Here is a 14223-nt window from a genome sequence, read left to right as displayed (position 1 = left end):
TCCTAGGTACTGTTTGTCCCTTTTTTTTTTTTAATTCTCAAATTTTAAAATTAGGGATTTTATTATTTTTATGATTAAAATTAGGGATTTGATGATTAAATTAGGACTTGATTTTGATTAATGTATTAGTAAATTAGGATTTGATTATTTTGATTATTGTATAGGATTTGATTATTTTGATTATTGTATGTAGGATTTGCTTTGTTGGTCATCTAGTGGAGTGCTTCACTTGTTCTAGCTATTGAGGTGTAGTGCTTTGCTGAGGTAAATTTCTTGTCTCTATAAATCTAATATCAATGAATTATTTTTGTGATGATTGAAATCTTGGACTGTTCTCTTAGCCATAGAAATATAGAATATTAGTCACTGCATTTATTCTTTGCCAATTGCCTTGTTATTTTATGCTCATTATATCTATATATAACTTATAGGTTATATTTTATAATGTCGGAACATGATCGAAATCCAAAGAGATTAAAGAATATGTTTCATTTCTTTAAAAAAAAGAATGATGAATCATCAAGTGGGGTGTCTTGTGGCTCTTCTCAAAGAGTTGAGTCTGCAATAGCTTCTCAAGGAGTTGAGTCTCCAAGAGTCGTCTATGATCAAGAAGTAGATACTAATTCTCTTGAACGTGATCCGGGATTACGTCGTCAAATATGTGAGTATCCGGTTAATGAACGTGACAATATTCGAAGAGCATATATGCTTCTTGGACCATGTCAACCCAAATTAGGGGAGTATCCAAGCCACTTGGATGGAGTACAATCTCGTCGATTTCAATATGTTTGGTTCACACAATTTCCTTGGCTTGAATATTCGGTTACTAAGGATAGAGCATTTTGTTTTCCATGCTTTCTTTTTGATAGTGAAAAGTTACACAAGGCATTTATTGTTGATGGGTTTATAAATTGGAAGAGGATTGGTGGACAAAAATGTAACTTCCTTGCTCACAGTGTTGGTTTAGCACATCATCGTGCTATGCAAGACTGGCGTGGCTTAGGAAACCCATCTCGACATATTGACACAGTCATGAATGCACAATCATCAGAAGAAGTAAAACAGAATCGGTTGCGGCTAAACACCACAATAGAGAGTGTTAGGGTGTTAGCAAGTCAGGGATTGGCTTTTAGAGGTAATGATGAATCCAGTGACTCAACCAATCGGGGAAATTTCATTGAATTGGTTAAGGCTTTTGCAAGATGTAATGTTGAAATCGATAATGTTGTTTTAGATAATGCTCCTGGAAATGCCAAATATATTGCATCTGATATACAGAAGGAGATATTGCACATTTTTGCTACTAAAGTGAGGAATAAGATTCTTGAGGAAGTTGGGGATAGAAAGTTTTGTATTCTCGTTGATGAAGCACTTGATGAATCTGGTAAGGAACAAATGGCTATTATTTTAAGATTTGTTGATTGTCATGGGTTTATTCAAGAACGGTTTTTTGATATTGTGAGCGTTCCTGATACTACTGCTCTAACTCTTAAAAATGGGATATCCAATGTACTTGCTAAATATAATCTTCAAGTGGAAAATATGCGTGGTCAAGGATATGATGGTGCTAGCAATATGCGTGGTGCATGGAATGGATTACAAGCATTATTTCTCCAAGATTGTCCATATGCATATTATGTACATTGTTTTGCTCATCGTTTGCAATTGGCTTTAAATGGTGCAGCTAAAGATGTGAAGGTTATTTGGAGATTTTTTTCAATGTTGACTAATGTTGTGAATTTTGTTTGTGCTTCTGCTAAGCGACAATCTGAGTTAAAATTAACTCGAAAAACTGAAGTTGAAGACTTGTTGGAGGCCGGAAAGCTTGGAACAGGTACAGGGGCTAATCAAACTTGTAGTTAGCAACGACCTGGGACTACTCGTTGGGGTTCTCATTTTAGTTCTATTCGAAGTTTAATTGAGTTATTTGGTGCAACAAAAACACTTCTTCAGGATATCAGTGATAATGGACCAAGTCAACAATTTCGTGGAGAAGCTGAGAGTCTTTATATTGCTATTACATCTTTTGAATTTGTGTTTAGCTTACTTTTGTTGAATAAAGTGATGGGATTCACTGATTTTCTTTGTCAAGCATTCCAGAGAAAATCTCAAGACATTATAAGTGCTTTGAATTTTGTTTCAAGCACAAAATTGCAACTTCAAGAGTTGAGAGAAGATGGTTGGGATAATTTGATCAGTAGTGTCGTATCATTTTGTGAACAACATGATATTGAAGTGCCTGATATGGATGATCGTTATAAGACTGGTACAGGTCGATCTTGTCAACAAAAAGATTCTATTACAATTAGACATTATTATCGTGTTGATATTTTTAATGCTCTAATAGATTTTCAGTTGATGGAGTTGGATAGTAGGTTTTCAGAGCAAACTGTGGAACTCCTTACTCTTAGCTCAGCATTGGATCCTCGTAATGCTTTCAACTCATTTAAAGTTGATGATATATGTAATCTTGCAGAGAAATTTTATCCTGAAGACTTCACTACATCTGAGTTGTATGCTTTGAAGCTACAATTGGGGTTTTATAAGTGTGATATGGATCGTCGTCCGGATTTCTCAAATATTGATTCAATTTCTCAATTATGTCAACGATTAGTTGAAGCTGGGTTGTCAAGAGACTATCACTTGATTCATAGACTGATTTGTTTGGTGTTGACTCTTCCTGTTTCTACTTCAACGACTGAACGAGCATTTTCATCTATGAAGTTTATTAAGAACCGACTTCGAAACAAGATGGAGGATAAGTTTCTTGCTGATTGTCTGATGATCCACATTGAAAGAGAATTTGCTAACAGTATCAGTAATGAATCAATAATTAATGATTTTTACTCAGTGAAGAAACGTAGGGCACAACTTAAGTAGTCATATATTGTATTTGCATTGCATGTGTAATTATTCTTTTGTTGTCTTTTATTTTTATGTAAATTTTATCTATGTATAGATGTGCATTTTGAGAGGTAATAGACTCATTATGTCCTCCTTATTTGGTGTATCTCTTTTTTTTTTTAAATAAAATTTACTCATATCGTCGAGTTTTTTTATAAGCTAAGCTTAGCCCATCCTACTTTGGAATCCTGGATTCGTCCCTGCATCCATGATTTTTTTCTCCGTTTGGTTTCATGAGTCTGTAGCTTGTCCTTCTTGGCATTTTTCAATGAAAGCATTTGAGTTTGCCTACTAGTTTGACCTGTCCCATAACTTCTGAGAGATGTCGAACAATTTTCACAAAGCCAATCCTTCGGAGTCTCATGAGAAGGATTTTGTATGCATGACAAATGTTCCATTTCTTGCATTTATAGCAAATTGTACTATTTTGTTCAGGAACAACATGACTACATTTATCACAGGTGCCTCTACAATCCATGTATGGGTCTGAATCCTCTCTCTCTGGCTTCTCATCTAATTGATTTGGGGCTTTCTATTTCTTATATTCTCTTTTATCTCTTTATTTATTTGTAGCATAATATAAAATGGGATTTTTTAATAAATAAGCTCAAAAACCTATAAACTTTGTTGAAATTTGTGTACAAGTGTCTAACACAAAATTTTTGTTGACTATTGAGTAATATGTCCTTTAAGGCTGGCAACAAACCCTTTTGCTGTTGACTATCGGGTAATATGTTCACTTGTACACAAATTTCAACAAAGTTTATATGTTATTTGATTTTTAAAACTCAGGTTGAATTGTTTTGTTTAATTTTTAAACGTTTTATTATTTTATTATTATTTTAAGTGACGTGGCAGCTCAGTTTTTTGAGGGAACATGCTGACTGGGCTAATTTGGGCGGGAACCAATTTGGGGTCGCCACGTCAGTGCCAGGTTTGCGTCCCGCGTGGCCCAAGCCACATCCACGTAGGCAATTAACGCCTTTTAAACGGAAAAGTTGACGGAGATACCTGGGTGTGCAAAATCAGTAATTGAAGTACCTCCGAGTAACTTTTTTTTATTGGAGTACTCAAGTGAAATATGATGGTTAGTTGAGATACCTGCGTGTAATTTGCCCTTCTATTTTTTATATTCTCTTTATCTCTTTATGATGTTGATTTATTTGTAGCATAATCTAAAATGGGATTTTTTTATAAATAAGCCCAAAAACAAAAAAGCTCTGCTAGATCAGCCCACTTGAAAAACATAGTGATAGATCAGTTCACTTTTTTATTTTTGAGGAGTAATGCTGACGGTTTTACTTTTTTATTTTTATATACTTTTTTGTGTTTTACATTATATATTCATTGTTCGACAATAGCAACCATAAAATGATACTTAATATATACTTTATGTTTTTTTAATATATAAACATGTTAGAAAGTAATAAACCAATATAAAAAACAAAATTCAAGCTTATTGAGTTGCATCCACCCTAATTTCAGTAGTAATAATGGTTGTTATTTTTTGCCATTATGGAACACTAATGATGCTTTTTTTTTTTTGACCAATAGAACACTAATGATGCTTATTACTATTTAACAGTGGCAATTTATCCAATACACACAAATAAAAAAAATATGTCGAGCGCTCAACACTGTAGATACAGCAACTCCCAGTTATAACACATGCTTCTTTATGAATTTAACATTACAAACTTTAGGTGGGAGAGTAACTTTCCGTCTAAGGCCTTCCACTATGCCACCTGAAAATGTGACCCAAAACCCATTTTGGGTCACAAATGGGTCACACCCTAGCACTATGGGCCAGAAAATGTGACCCAAAAGAGGGAGTAACCCAAAGTGTAACCCAAATCCGAGTCTCAGTGTGAGCCAAAACCAACAAAAGCCCACCCACGTGAAGAGAGAGAGGGAAAACCAGCTGAAAAGCTGGTGGGCCCCGCCTGCTTTTCCTGTCGGCTGAACTTTGAATTATCAACTGGGTTTGCTTTTCTCGTGGGCCGCGCCTGTGTTGGTGACGCATGGCTTTGCTGGCTGGTCACTAACGGTCCAGATTAAGTTAGAAATCAAAGGCCTAGATTAATGGACCGTTGGTAATCAACGGTCCAGATCGCCCAAGCCTTTTTTTTTTAAACAAATAATTAATAAATCATTTAAAATAGAAATAGTAACCGAAAAATTTCCAAAAAATTTCAAAATTTTTTAAAAAAATTCCCCAAACCCTCCAACAGCTATATTATCAAATGGGTCCATATATATATATATCATACAACACTCATAGTTTTCATCACAAACTACAACCTTTGTTTACCAAATTTGCACAAATTTTTATTTTCTTATTTTAAATATATTTAATATTGACCTTATTTTAAAGATCTCATTAAAATAAAACCAATAGAATAATTTTTATTATACTTTAAATTTTAAATTATAAATTAAACATCACTTAATTAATATTAGTCATATTTTAAATATGTATAAAACACTGTGACCTAAAATGGGTCACAGCACCATTGCAGTGAGAATTGGGTCACAGCACTATTTGTGACCCAAAATGGGTTTTGGGTCACAAAAAATGGGTTTACCATAGTGGAAGGCCTAAGCTCGCTCATCTTTGTCTAAGGGATATCCAAGGGCTGGGCATCTTGCATGGGTTTCTCTATTAAAACAAAAAACAAAAAAAAGATTGATTTAACATTAAAAAAAGGTGTAAAATGGACTTAATTTTCATTTACTTTATAAATTCATAACATTTAGGAATATGATAATCAAATAGTTGAAGTGTACAATGAAAACGTTTAGACATGCTATCCCTTTTTTTTTTTTTCATGAACTATCCTATTTATTATAGCATTCCTAAAATATTATAAGAAAATTAGCATCACCATGTATAATACCATTTCTAAACATTCTATCAAATTCTTTTATAGCACACACAAACAAATGCTATCAAAACATTCTTAAGTGAGATTATTAGGTTAAGATGAAAAATTTAGAGAAAAAAATATATAAATACATGTGAAAGTACTTTCTTTACCAAATAAATAGTAAAATAAAACAATTTCACTATCATGTTCATTTTAATCATTGTACCAAATTGGCCGATCAGAGCACTTCAACACTGAAATTTACTAAACACTGCTTTTTATATTGAGAATATTTTTAAAAACACAATTTATCAAATATTTAGCTACTTAATTACTTCACAGTTGATAATTTTCACCGCGGTTATTTTACAAGCCACAAAAATACTAAGTTGGGCTTTAGTAAATCCAAGTGTTGTCGATCCCAGTATGACCTCTTTGCTAACTGAACCGACCACAACCCAATGTTCACACTGTGGAAGAATTGACTAATGAGCAATTCGAGACTTGGAAGTGGGACTGACAAACTCAACCCATAATTAACTTAAGACACATGGGTTAAAGATGGTGGTTGTTTCTAATCTCTCTTTTTTTTTTTGGCCATGGTTGTTTCTAATCTCTCTAACCTACCACTAATGTTTCATTTGGAAGGCCTCTATGACAAGGCTCTAAGACTAACCCTAAGCAAACCTTAAAGTTTTCAAATTTTTGTTGTTTTTTTTTTCTTATTAGTTTGTCTTTTAATGGACTAAAATGTTGCTTACAGTGAAAAAAAGAAGGTATGAATAGTCCCACTCCAAGCCAAAAAAATGTGCAACATTGTGCCCATTTTAAAGCACATTCGAGCACTACTTGAGCTACTCTTGAGTAGGGATGGCAACAACGCATGGTGGGACCATGTTTTCACTCTTCATGATTCTCGCCAAAAAAACCCATCCCCATCCCCATCCTCATCCCCGTCCCCATCCTCACTAAGGGTAAGCAAATGTAACTGAAAAACGAACCTAACTGAACCAATTTAGTTAAGTTACATATATTTGTCAATTATTGTTTTTAACCCTTAATAGCACTTACATATATTTGTGTTAAATTAGGATATATTTATGTTAAATCATTTTGGGACTTTATTTAGATCATACCTAATTTTTGTCAAAATCCATTCTTAACTTACTTTGGGCCTCAAAATGACAAAAACTTTTAAAATTTGGCCTTTTACATATATATATTTTTTAAAAAATTTATGAGACCCGTTAAAACTGATAATCGAACCTATCAATTACAACCTTTTTTGGTTCGGTTACGATTAGCAAAACCACCATTTCGAATCTACCGGTTTGGTTATCGGTTTAGTTAACCAAATTGTGTCCACCCCTAATCCTCGCCCCATTCTCTGTCGAGAATTCGCCATCCCCATCGGGTAATCGGATTCTTCGCGGGGAATGGGTTCCTCATGTATATTAAAATATAATAATAATTAAGTGAAATTAAAATCTCGAAACTATTATATACTACGTGAATATATAGTATAAGTATAATAAGTAAACGTATATAATACATGCATACTATTAAAATAACAAAAGAATAAAAGTAAACATGTATAGTATATATGTATAATGAGTCATCCTCCCATTAGCACCCAAGTTGTGATGATCTAATTCGGACCCAGATACTATACATCGATATATGATACTCATCCTATATCAGAATGTCTCTATACAGCGATACATAATGCCCGTACTACAAGAGAACATCTTCATGTATGTATAGGATGTGCACCATGCATTGCCATAAAGGACATTCTGGTAAAAGATGACTATCATGTATCGCCATATAGTATATAGGTCCAAACCAAGTCCTCACAACCCGAGTTCTCATGCAATAATTTTCGTATGTATAATAGTGACATGCATGTTGCATAGTGTATTTTACTTTTTTTTAATATTTATATAATTTATAATGTATAAATATATCTTATATATATAATATCTCAAAGTAAAATCATAATTAGAATACACAAAATTATGTAAATTTATAATATATAATAAAATATTAAACGGGACAGGAACATGGGCAGCGATGGGGACAGTGAAGAGGCGAGGACCTCATTCCCCATCCCCGAACCAAAACCCATATTAGGGAATAAACTTTTCTCCATCCCCGATTTTTCTACCGCAAATCTGCCCCATTTGGGGCAAGGCCCTGCAGGAAGCGGGTTTGGGGAGAAGAATTGCAATTCTTATTCTTGAGTAGTGCTTGAATCCCCTCAAGCACTATTCGACAGAGATTTTAACACTACTTGAAAGAGCTCGAATACTGTATTTTTAACACTAAAAAATAGGATAAAAATCATTATTGAAAACAAAAAAGAGCTAGTCTAAATTTCCCTACTTTCATCATTTTTTTTTTCTTTTGTCCATGCACCATATAATGTTTATAAATACAAAGCAAGCCCTGCAAGTTTGTTGGCCGGTGACGGATAAAGTTAGAATTAGAATATGTCATGAGTTCCATCTCATCTGAATGTAACCCAAAATAAGTCTAGAGCCAAAACAACGTAAAAAGTAATCAGCCCTATGATCGAAGTCCATAGAATGTGAAGACAACAAAGAATACAGAAAAAAAAAAAAAAAAAACAAAACAAAACAAAAACAAAGGAGAAGTCAATTCTTAAAAAAGAAAAAAATTAATAAATATACATGTTTGTAGTTCATTGTACTAGAAATAGATATTTCAAATCCCAGGGAAAAGAAAAAGACAAACGCTTGCTATTCTCTGTCCTCTCTATCATCTCTCTTCATATCCAAGGGATTGACAAACCTTGTATTCACATATTATAATTGCAAAGAAAATTATCTTTCCTAAATCAATGGGAAGACAGAAAAACAGAACCTTAGAATGAGATATGCCACCTAAAACATGCATACATAAAGAAGAAAATTCAGGAAACGCAAATCATATTACACGAAATAGAAAAGGAAATTGGCGACCGTATTGCAGAATCTTTAATTGGGAACATGCTGCAACAGAACCAATATACATAATAGCGGGACTGGCAGCCTGACCTAAAACAAACTCCATTCTATTCCACATCTCTAAAGGAGACATCATAGCAATGAACAATCCCAATTACTGATATAGTCTTCACTTCATTCAAGCTAACTTAGTTGCAGTAAACTAAACTGCATGATGAGGAAGGACAGTGGAAGATACCAACGATTTAACAAATGACAATATGGGAGAGGTATAGATCAAAGCAAGAGTTCATTGTCTCTGGAAATTGTACCTAGACTGTGTCCGTAATTGGGAGTTCCCAAATGGAAGAATACCAATCTGCACTTGCAAACACCAGATATGGAGTTTGGAAGCTTAGCCTATCACAGACCAATTTAGTAACAGTGACCAAATGGCTTTCACAGTTTTGATCTCAAGTAAGTCTTAGTAGCTAAATTGCTCGATACTCGCAGTTCAAAAATGCAATGCCAAAATGAGGTTCATAAATCATAACAAAACCCTTTTCCTAATTTAAAAGCTTCAAATGTAACAGGACTAAAATATTGGGCTAATTGAACTATACACTTTTCCATGTATTCTTTTCTTTTCTTGCACATGGTTAACATGTGCTGACTCAAACCTCACTTCAATTTGATATACATATATATTTATATATAAATAAATAGATATATATTTTACATGTAAAACTTAAGGATATCATATGTTGGAGTTGACATGGAAGATGTTTGGAGAAAATATCCTTCTTTTTCTGCTTGCTTTGAAACACATCAGGTTGCAACATTTCATTTACTGCATTAAGATTTCAATAATCTATATCTATATCTATTTTCTATGTAATTCAAAACAATAAAATATAAAACACAAGCCTTAATCCTCCCTCTTGCAGCGGTCACAACTAACATTCATTTGAAACTGCTTTGGAGTTGCAAAAATACAACAATGGATGAAATTAAAATTCTCACCATGTTAAACAAACAAGCATACAGATAAGTTTTCCGTTCCTAATAGCATTTATGGCATCTTTTAGTTGTTATATTTTTCATAGCAAGCATTGGAAATTTTCCCCATTTCTATACATCCTTTCTCAAATACCTAAAAGAGAAATTAAGAAGGCAACCGAAAAAGAGAGCAGGCCTTATTGTGAAGGTCAGGATCTGAAAAGAATGTAAAATGGGAAAAGAAAAACAGAAGAAAAACAAAAATCGAGTTTAAGGCAACCATTAACATAAATTGGCAAACAAAAAATTGCACATTAAAGATATTTGATTCACTGGCAAGATCTTAGAACAGAATTCTATACAAAATGTAAGGCAATTGATCACCAGCGACCACCCAAAGAAAAACAAAAAATTAGAACAAAGAAGTCAAGTGAAAATCATACCCATTTAGGCAAGATAGAAGATATCATCAGTCATAAGAAGAATGTACTGCAAAATCCTCAAAGGGGCATTCCTAAAATCCAATGGAGGCAACCTCAGCTCCCGAATCCTACACTCCCCAGCAGAGCAAGCCCGAACCCTATTTGTATCGACCTTCCTGAAGAGATACACCGATTTTCCACCACAAACTCGCCTATCCCCAGAGTCAGTTGATGGGTTTTCCTTAGTCTTGAAAAGGGTCCACCCCAGCCCTGCCAAAGCGCGAGAAAAGCCTTCCATTGTGTCGATTCGATTGCCCGAAAGCCGCGAAAAGAGCGACATTGAGCAGCAATTCCAATTGCTTTCATTGCCAACACTACTTGGCTCGAGGGTTTTGTAATTGGAGCGCACAAACACCAGCTTGAATAGGCCTTTGGAGAGCTTGACAAAGGCGCGAAGATGGGAAAGAGAGGCTGTGGAGAGAGAAGGGAAAGGGAGGGGAACTGTGTCTTGGGGTAAAGATGTTGATGATAGTGACGATGATGACCATGAATATGATGATGGGGATGTTGAAGATGGAGAGGATGATGATGGTGATGGGGGTGGTGGGTATGAGAGAATGATGTGGGAGAGAGATGGGGTTGGATGCAAATCCATGCCCATGTCTCTGGCTATGGTGGCGAGTCTGTATGTGTCTGTGACAAGCTCTTTGGTTGGGAGGAATAGGAGAAATGGGGTTCTTGATTTGGTTGTTTTATGATTGCTTCCTCCTGTTTGTTTGTGATGGGCATCGATATCATTGACATTATTACCATCATCGTCATCATCATCATCGTCTTCATGGTCAATATTGTGATTTTGGGAAAGAGGGTTGTTGTTGATGGTTTCTCCAAAGACCAGAGAGCGTACCAGCTTGAGTGGGAGCATCTTTTCCTCACCTTTTTTCTCTCTCACTCTCTCTAGTCTTTCCTTCCAATTATGACTCTTCTTATCTTCAATAAACCGGATATTTTCTACAGTAAATTAGTAAAAAATTCATTTTAGAGCCCTTTATTAAAAAAAACTCACCTAAAAAATTAAAATTTTAAATAAGTCAACTTTATCTATATATCTATATATATATATATATAACCAACACTTCTACTAGGTGAAATTTTCAAAAAATGCCCAAAAGACCCATTGTTTATGAAAAATACTAGAACAACATAAATACATTTTTAAAGGACACAATTGTAAATACCTATTCATTTAAAAAACAAAAAAACAAAACAAAACCACGTTGAATAGTAAACCACGACTACGACTCAGGAGGCAACTGTCTCTCCAGTCTTTTGCTTCTGTTCACTCTCCTGCTCTTGAAAACCAAGTCATTCACTCCTTCATTTTGAAATCTGCTTGCAAACTGGGATTCCTCAGATGCAAACTCTCGCTCCGAAATTAAAACCACCACCTATAAATCCACACTCTTTCGCTCTATTTCTCTCTCTTCTTCCTCTCTCCCTCTTTCATGGGGTTTTCGGTGTCAGGATGTGATAGAAGCCATAAAGTTCTGATGGGTTTCGTTTCGTTTGTGATTGTAACTGTGGTGTTTGTTGTTGTTGTTGTTGTTGGTGGACTAGATCAGTTTCGATGGCGAAACGTCCAACGAGTTCCGGCGGCAACCAGAGCCCGTGCTCGAACTTTCAAGAACAGGACCTGTGTCTTCCGATCGCGAACATCAGCCGCATCATGAAGAAGGTGCTTCCGGCGAATGGTAAGATCGCTAAGGAAGCCAAGTAGATTGCAGGAATGCGTCTCTGAGTTCACCAGCGAGTACGACACCGTCTTCTCTGTCATTTATTAGTGTTTGTTTGGGTTTTAGCTTTTTTGAAAATGAAATTGCATTTTGTTTTTTGTTTGGGGAATTGAATTGTGTGTAGGGCGAGTGATAAAGTGCCAGAGAGAGAAGTGGAAGACTATTAACGGTAGTGATTTGCTTTGGGCAATGGCGACTTTGGGGTTAATCTGAAGATTATATTGGGCTGTTTAATGTGTGAAGGCAGAGCTGAAGGAGAAGCTTTCAAAAATTTACGAGGTTAAGGACCCTAATTCAATCTTTGTTTTCAAGTTCCGGACACACTTTGATGGTGGTAAATCTACTGGCTTTGGATTGATTTACGACTGTTGAGAATGCAAATAAGTATGAGCCCAAATACGGGTTTATCATGGTAAGTCCAGAGAAAACTAACAAGTCAAATTAAGTTTGTTAATTATTTGTTGTTTTCACCTATAAACTACACTTATTGGGTTTTTTTATGCCTGATCTGATCGATTTCTGGTTGGTTTTGTGTCATTTTTTGATTCGTTTTTGAGTTTTTAGTGGAATTGGGATTTGATGAGAAGTGGGTTTTGTTTGTTTTGGTTGATCATTGTTAGTGGAATTGGCTACATGGGACACTTTATGCTACAATCTATGAAGTTGATAAGCTGCACAGTAGTAGTGGAAATTTTCTCCACAAGGTATATAGTATATGATTTTAATTTTATTTATTTAATTATTTTTTAGATCCAAGCTGATAATCATAATTTGTGATCTTGCTTCCATACTCTAATTTTGTGATCATATAGTTGCGTGTGTTTGTAATACTCATTGGAATTTACAGTGAGCAAGTAGTAGAACTAATAAACTACAATTTATTTCAAACTATAAAATGTGATATTTTATTCTATGGTTCATATTGAAAATAAATAAGAGACCATTTGGATATTTTGGTATAAAATAAAGTCCAGGACATTTATGATATTGTTGTAGTAAATTCTGTGAACTTTGTGGTAGCATTGTTCTTCTGAATCTCTCTGATCACACATATAGAGATGAAGAATATTAAAAATGGAGTTTTAAGATGAATGAAGAGAACTTTTAGTTTTTTAGAAAAGAGAACTTTCGCTCTAAATCTTCTTGCAATTATAGAATTCCTTATTTTAAAGGAAGTGCCAAAAAGCAGGCTGTAGATATACTAAATCAACAATGTTTAATTTTTAATATTCCATGCCATTGTTGTATACTTATTGCCACTTGGATGTTATCTTTTCAGAAACCTTATTGATGGATAATTGTACTTTTATTAGTCAAGATCAATATCTTTAATATAATCACACGCATGCACACACACACACACTCACCATCATTTTCTGATAAGTTTAGTTATGGGTGTATGTTGAATGATACACTTTTCAAAGGGTGAATTAAAAAATTTGTCTGGTGGGCGGCTGATTGGGGAAGATTTTTCTTTTTAATATACTTAGATATGTGTCTAATGTAACAAATTTTGGCACAACATATACTTTTATGGTAGTTGTATGTGTTTCTGAATATTTCACTCTTTGTTTCTGTTTTGAAAGTTTTATATTTCCAATGTTATACCACTAAAGTGTTTTTTATATGGCAGAATGGGCTTGATACCAAGGTGGAGAAGTCAAGGAAGCAGTTGAAGGAGAGAAAGAACAGGACCAAGAAGATCAGAGTGAACCTATGTTAACCATAAATATGCTCTAACCAATTGTGACATACATATGCTCTAACCAATTTTGACATTTTCCCAGCTTTAAGGAAAATTCAATACTGGCCAAAAAAAAAAAAAAAATTCAATGGTTCACATCATTCCCTTTGCATTCAGTTAGCCATTATTTTTTTTTTCTATTCCGTTAGATCAATTAGAGCTAATCTAACAGTCAATACTTTCAAGGCTTCCAATGCCTGCAGTTATCATAGAATTTCCGTATAGTAAGTGGTTCAATAAAACAGATAGAGGCACTAAAAACAATATATGCACAATAGAAAAGACCTCTATCTGTAATAAATAAATATATGTAACAACATGCGTAATAGGTAAGAGCTTTTAGCACACATGGAAGCGTGGTGAGGCTAGCCTAATATACAAATTTTGCATACCATATGAATCAAGTCTAATATGCAAATCCATATCAACACATATTTGTAATGTGTATAGCTGACTGATCTTTTTTTTTTTTTTTTTTCATTTGCTTATGCATTCACTCATCTTTTTCTTGGCTGTCACATTTATTCCAAATTTTAGAGTTATATA

The 14223-nt window shown here is 34.4% G+C and overlaps 1 protein-coding gene and 1 pseudogene across 1 annotated transcript; one reads left to right on the top strand and one right to left on the bottom strand.

Moving 5' to 3' along the window:
* Positions 1-444: 444 nt before the first annotated feature.
* On the top strand, positions 445-2880 carry LOC147283693 (uncharacterized; annotated as a pseudogene).
* Positions 2881-10018: 7138 nt separating this feature from the next.
* On the bottom strand, positions 10019-11088 carry LOC147283692 (topoisomerase I damage affected-like protein). The gene has a single exon (XM_086245153.1). It carries the CDS (start codon positions 11063-11065, stop codon positions 10166-10168), a length of 900 nt encoding a protein of 299 aa, XP_086101279.1. The 5' UTR covers positions 11066-11088; the 3' UTR covers positions 10019-10165.
* Positions 11089-14223: the final 3135 nt, after the last annotated feature.

This window comes from Dryas octopetala, chromosome 5 (genome assembly GCF_963921425.1).
Source record: "Dryas octopetala chromosome 5, drDryOcto1.1, whole genome shotgun sequence".
NCBI lineage: Eukaryota > Viridiplantae > Streptophyta > Magnoliopsida > Rosales > Rosaceae > Dryas > Dryas octopetala.
Note: the sequence above shows the minus strand (reverse complement) of the source record. Positions and strands in the feature narration are given on the sequence as shown.